The 6706-nt window shown below is 45.6% G+C and overlaps 1 protein-coding gene across 1 annotated transcript; it reads right to left on the reverse strand.

Moving 5' to 3' along the window:
• Positions 1 to 992: 992 nt before the first annotated feature.
• Positions 993 to 4113, reverse strand: LOC120703532 (agamous-like MADS-box protein AGL61). The gene is made up of 2 exons (XM_039987649.1): positions 3394 to 4113; positions 993 to 1362 (listed from the first exon to the last, which is right to left on the reverse strand). Exon 1 carries the CDS (start codon positions 3993 to 3995, stop codon positions 3417 to 3419), a length of 579 nt encoding a protein of 192 aa, XP_039843583.1. The 5' UTR covers positions 3996 to 4113; the 3' UTR covers positions 993 to 1362; positions 3394 to 3416.
• Between the last annotated feature and the right edge of the window lie 2593 nt (positions 4114 to 6706).

Raw genomic sequence — 6706 nt, forward strand, 5'->3', positions numbered from 1 at the left:
TTTGCATTGGGACGTTTTGTTCAATACAAATAGGAACCGGATCATATTCAATCTCTCTTTTGGGGAATAGAAGCAAACAGAAATATATATTTAGTTATTCTGATTTATGATCATGAACAATTCGACGAGGAACAACGTTAACCGACAAAGATGAGCAGTGTCCTTACTTGAACAGCCCAAATCTATCAGCCTGCGAAGAAGCAGAGGCAAAACTGCACGTTGGGCGATGCACACGCAACACACCGTACAGCCGTACAGGTAAAAGAAAACTACACTGCGAAGAAGCAGAGGCAAAACTACACTACTATAAAAAAAAAGAAAACTACACTGAAAACCTGAAATTAAAGCCTCGAATTTTCAGCATCTAATTTCAGGAAAGTTCAGAGTCCATGTCTCTTCCTTTCAGACCATAGAACTCTGAAAGTGTTTACGACCTCTAAAAATCTAAAAGCTCAAACACAACACATCTAAAAACTATCTAGATGTGCATTATAAAGTAATCCAAGCTACATAAGGCCATTGTAAGGAGAGGAAATTACGAAAATATAAATACAATATCCGCAAAAAAAGAAATATAAATACAGAACGTAAAAAACCAATTAACAACATCACCACAGTGATGATAGCGCCTATTATCTGGTTGCCAGGATGGACGTATAGAAATAAGATGGAAATGAAGGAGATAAGAGCTCGACAGCTTGGACCAAGGATAAAAATAGTGGCAACTACTTAACATAGAAAGTGGCATTCTAAGTAGTACCATTTGGAGAGAAGTAAACTGCCAAATACAGGAAAGAATAGGCAGAAAAATTAGGTTATTGTGTGTGCGTTGGGGGGGGGGGGGGGGGGGGGTCATAATAAGGATTATTAAAAAAGATCACCTCAGAACTCAGCTCAAAAGCAGAGACAGAGAACTTAGAGCTGTGGCTCCTCCTGTAATCTCGCTCAGGTATATGCATGCTAAGAATTCAATGTAATCCAACCCCGACTTCTTCAAAAGAAAAACAGAGGCAGAGAGGTTCAAGTTAAATAAATATTTTAACAGTCACATGTCTAAATGACAGCAAGCAACAAGCACTGAGGGCTTGTTTGGATTGCACCCTAGAAAAGCTGTCTGTGCCACGCAACTCATCCAGGCCCTCGATTTCGTGCGCCTGGGGCAGGATGGCTGCCTGGATGAGGCCTTCAACCAAACAAGCCCTGAGAGTCTGAGAGTAATAGCAAACTTGAGTCACTCGCGTGACTCTGGTAGCATAGCAAGATGCACACTAGGCCTAAACAAGCACTGTTAAATTTATTACTCCTTCAATAGGTCAATCTCTTCCACCATTGGACCGCTCTTGGTGCTACATGTCAAAATCCCTGCAAACAATTGGAGCACCTCAGAACTCAGAACAAGAACAGATATAATGGAGCCTCGATTTATTATTTTTTTGACAGAGTTTTTCTTCTGCATGGGAAGGACCATATACAGTGTAGTTGCTTTTAGAAAACTTAGAACAAACACCTGATGATTGTCTAAAAATAAGTTGAGACTGCCAGGTCAAAAATGTCAGAATAAATTAAGTATATCCTGAGCTTCGTTCCATGCATTCAGGTAAGTAGAAATAATTTTCAGGTATCTAGCTAGAGTTGCAGGCATAATAGCATAAAAAGGATAAGAGAAGGGCATTTTGTTGCATTCGTTCAGACCTAGCATAGTAACAGGCATTACACTGTATAAGTAGTATTCATGAAAGATGCAGACAGATGATGGATCATGAACTGCAGAAAAAATAAAAAGTATTATAATCTGGTGTGCATTAATTTTATAATCAGAGCATTGCTGCTATGCAAAAGTATGGTTTCACACAGTTCAATCCAAAATATATAACCTACGCAATCATCAGCGAAAATGCCAATATATGATATCGATTTCAGGATTATTTGGTACGCGTTCCATTTTTCTTTTCGTAAAAGAAAAACTGCACCATCACAAAAGTTGTTGAGAAACTATAATCTCTGCGATCTGGATATATTTTGGTGCCCGCACGTGGATTATTTGATGGAATTGGGTTCTCTCAATTGACATAAGAATTTAGGATATGGGTGGCGTTAGCTAAAGTGGCCATGTCACGATGTAGCCGACATATCAAACTACTATTGGTCGTATTCAAGTAACAGAAACTGCTAATTTTGGCCAAGGTTGCAGGGTGACCTGTTAATAGAGAAAATAGGGATACAATAAGTACAAGCAAGCATTCCTTATAGGGGAGGTAACTGATAGCATTAGTTGGTTAACAAAGTTGTCGGAGCGGTTTGGATAGTGGAAACATTAACGGTTGTCATATATCAAAGCCACAATAAGCACATCAACTGTGGTGGCATCTAACGCATACATCAACACTACATGGCACAAACACAGAACTGTTACCAACCACTTTTGAAACCCATGAAGTGGCAGGATTATGACATAACTCGCCTTGTATAATATTCGTCTAGCAATTATGACCAATACAAAATAAATAATAAATGCAATACATGACCCTTTTGATGGCAGGAGCCGGAACTAATTTTTGTGATTAGTAAAACATAACATGATAGTGTTATTTCGAGTTATTAGTATTAAAACCTATCTGTTTTGTGAAGTGGACACAGAGGAAACTCAAGTTTCTACATTTGTATGTGGGCTGATTATATCTTTGGCACAACTACTAGAACTTGTTCTTACAACTCGCTGCAGGTGCGAAGGGTCTTGCTGCCCTTGGTGAGGGACGGGTGGCTCATTAGCTTTGAGCCTTAGAGGAGTTGGGGGTCAGGTCTTTCTTGTTTTTTAATTTGCAATAGTTCTTTTCTTTAAGACTTTTGTTCAGCATCCCCATTCTAGTCCAAGGTGGGGTGTGGTGTTTTGTAATTGGACTAATCTTCTCCTTAAATACAATGATGCGCACATGTTGACAGACCAATATAACTACAGCCAAACCACAAAATGGAGAAGCTATAACTCAAAACCAAAGTTCCCAGAATGGCTTTCTGAGTTAAGTTGATCAACAACATGAGAATCAAACGATTTCAGTTTGCCCCCAGCAGAATAAATCAGCATATAGAAGATAAAGCAATAATTTGCTCAAGCACGGCATTCCTGATCATATCGTATTCATACACATTTGTGTTTATGCACAGAAACTAAGAAAGACTGCAGTAAGTAAAGGTAGCAGAAAAATTCACCAAATTAGAATCGTTGCAATCTGAATGGCACTAAAAGCAATCGGGAAACCAAGATAGGCACCGCGTTCATGATCTCATATCCGACGAAATAAGGCTACGCAATTCCCAAAAGGCCAAAATACTAGTTAGTCGTGCCATTAGTGAAAGTACTACGCTGATCGCTTGATTAGAGGAGTGAGGATTAACCTGATAGATGCGATCACCACTGTCTACTGCTGCTTCCTCACCCCCGGCAGCGACATCCGGGCGGATGCCATGGCGTTGATGCGTTCCTGAACCTCGGCCTTGAGCATCTCGAGCGCCCTCATGAACACCGGCAGCTCCTCCTCCCCGAGGGCCTCCACGTCCACCTCCCACCAGTTCTGCTTCTGCGCGGCCCGTTGCGCCGCCCTGACCTTCTCCAAGGCGGCAGCCACCCGCGCCCACTCCTCCGTGACCAGAGCCTTGGTCTCGTCCACCTCCCGCCTCATCCCGGCCACACGGGCCGCGGCCTGCCCCGCCGTCTCGGCGCCGACGCCGGCGGCGGCGCCAGGGGAAGGGGCATGGGGAGTGGGGTTGGGAGCCGGCCCGTCGGCGGCGGGGAGGTAGGTGCGGAGGACGGAGTCCGCGGTCGGCGCGCCGAAGGCGTAGGGTTCGCCGGCGGGGGAGAAGGCGATGACGGCGACATGGGCGCCGAATTCCTCGGAGAGGTCGCGAGCCATGCCAAATAGGGTGGCGCGGCGCTTCCGGAAGCTTTCCCGGCGCTGATGCTCGCTGTCGCAGGGGCGGAGCTCCTTGTCCTTGGCCATCGCGGAATCGGTGGGGGTGGCGAAATGGAATGCGGCTGGGGTTTTTGGATGCTGAGTACAGCTACGGCCCAAGGGAAGAAGAAGGGGTGGGGGCACAAATGGAAAACGATCGCGTTGTGCTGGAAGCTCGCCGCTTGCCCGGTCGGACGACTTGAATAGGTATTTTGGTGGGTTTAGCTAGGCAAGTCTCACTCAGGAGTGTCATTACATAGTTATCAAGATTTGAACTAGAAAATCGAACTGAAATGTTATAGTAATAACTCTTCTCACCATCGCATGACACTTCCCTCTTCTCTCTTCGTAATACCTCTATCATGTCAGCAAATTTAATGTTTATTACACTCCTATAATACTTCCATTGAGATTAGCCTTAGAGCATTTCTACGACTCCACCGGATTACTCAAATCCATCTTCAATACTAAGAAGTTTACTATTTCGAAGATGAAGTATTCGAGCTGATTACTAAACCTATAGAAAATATCAAAAAAATTCTTGTAGTCATCAAAATACACTTCTCTACTATTTAAATGGAGATAATCCAACCGTGGTCACCTATCCGCCTTTTTTTTAGCAGTAGAATATTTTCTATTTCCGTTCACCGCACACGACTCCTCCCCTTCTCCCACACTGCCACTCCTCCTCCCTCCTCCATCGCCGCTCCCCCCTTCTCTACGTGCGCTGCCACTTCCTCCTACGTCCGGCACCCGCGTCGTCGCCCCTCCTTCCCCCGCACCGCCGCGCATCCTCCCCTCCTCCACATGCACTGGCCGCCCTTTCCGCGGGGCTCCACGATGTCGCCCTCACCGTGGCCCTCCTCACTCCCAAGGCCATCCTCGACACTGGCAGCCTCCTCCATGCACGCGCAACCGGCCTCCTTGCCGGTCTCGACCCCGCTGGTCGCCTCCATGCGTGCAGCACCTCCTCGTCCCGACCAGCAGCTCCCACTCCTCGGGTAGTTGCTTTCTTGGTTTTGTTTGTTTTCTTCCATTTGAATATGAAATGTGAATGCTATTTTATTATTGTAGTTATTTTTTTCATTTGAATGTGAAATGTGAATGTTGTTTTCATTATTGTAGTTATATTATTTGAATGAAGGTTCTTGAGGGGAAGAAAGAAGCGATGTGGCAACTATTGAGCAGAACTTTTATTTTACTAAGAGGAACTAAAGATAAAGTAAAGCATCATGCTCAAAAGATGCTGGGTGAATACCTACTGCTGATGGAAGAGTGGTCTGAATACCAAGTATGTCAAAGAGGGCCAATCGCCATTTCCAAATTACAAGAATATCACACCATCATAATGGAATGAGTTTGTTCGACAAAAAACCTGTTAGTAAGCTTTAGCCCTAAACCAGAAGAATCAAGATCTAGCACTAAGCAATATACATAGAGTCCGCCTAAGGCCAGGTGGATACCAAGCAAAGGTCGAGCAGTGGCAGCGTGAAAGAGAGGCGATAATAGCCGTCAGGCAACCTGACCCTTTTGAAGGCTTGGACTAGTGTGGCTGGCAGTGGCTTCAAGCAAGAAAGCCAAAGATAGTTAAGGGAAAACTGAAGTTTGATCAACCCGAGTCCAATGTGGTGGTAGAAAAGATGTTAGAACCAGCCAAGCTTCAAAAAAAAAGGATAGTTCAAATCCAATAGCGAGAAGGATATGCTCGGCGCAGCTATTGGCATGGTTTTTATGGTGATAAAACGAGGCGTGGCAACCCACCCCCTTGCAGATGCCAAGGCGAGTATGGCGTGTGGCGAGATGACGTCATACACATACCCTAACCTCCCATAGGACAGAACAAGCATACACTCATGCATACCTTTTTGCTGCAAAGTCCATCTCTTATGCAGCAAGGTTTGGAGAGACAAGCACATATTCACACCAATTAGGCAAACCACAGGAGCATATACTAGCAAAAAGGAGCACAACTATGAGCTATCTATTCCTATACAACACTACAAATAGCAGAGAGGAGTGGAGCACGAGTACTAAGAAGCAGATTAGAGGAAGAGGGGGAGGAAAAGAAGAGAGAGTAGGGGAGGATTGGGGGGGGGGACAGAAGAAGGACAGGGGACAACATACATACACGTATCGGAGAGGGGCTGGAGTGTGGATGTGGTGGGCGGGCGGTGGACTGATGGTGGCACCGGCTTCCAAGTTCTCTTTCCTTCCCACTCTCACATGGCATGGATTCCAGATGGCCAGCTCCTTGCAGAGGTGCAGGCGTGTGAATCTCTTTCGCTCCCTCCGCGCACGACCTCCCTTTGCCTCTCACGCGCGCCTTCTTCTCCCGCACAACCCTTTTCCTCCCACCCACAACACCTTTTCCTCCCATGCGCATCGCCTTTTCGTGTGTGCGGCATCAATCTGAAGCCTTGGTGAGCGAGACGATGCCATACACACGGAAGACATGGCGGAGCCCGTTGCCTTGATTGGAAAATTGGCTGGATGCCTAGGTGATGCCATAAGAACCTTGGATATCGGGTCCAAAGACCATGAGGCTTTGTCAGAGGCATGTCCTCTAAGTTGAGCATCAAGGATGGATTCCAGAAGGACCGGGATAGGTACTGGAGCCATGACCACTACAAATAAGAAATAAGAGAAGCAGTTGAGAAAGCACTATATGAAAAGTTTAGGGATTTGTTCATGGCAACACTTGCGGACCTGCAACAGTCGTGGCTACTTTGGTTCAACCCATCGCAAGAGGTGCGGCAACA

This window comes from Panicum virgatum, chromosome 4K, assembly GCF_016808335.1.
Source record: "Panicum virgatum strain AP13 chromosome 4K, P.virgatum_v5, whole genome shotgun sequence".
In the NCBI taxonomy this organism is placed as follows: domain Eukaryota; kingdom Viridiplantae; phylum Streptophyta; class Magnoliopsida; order Poales; family Poaceae; genus Panicum; species Panicum virgatum.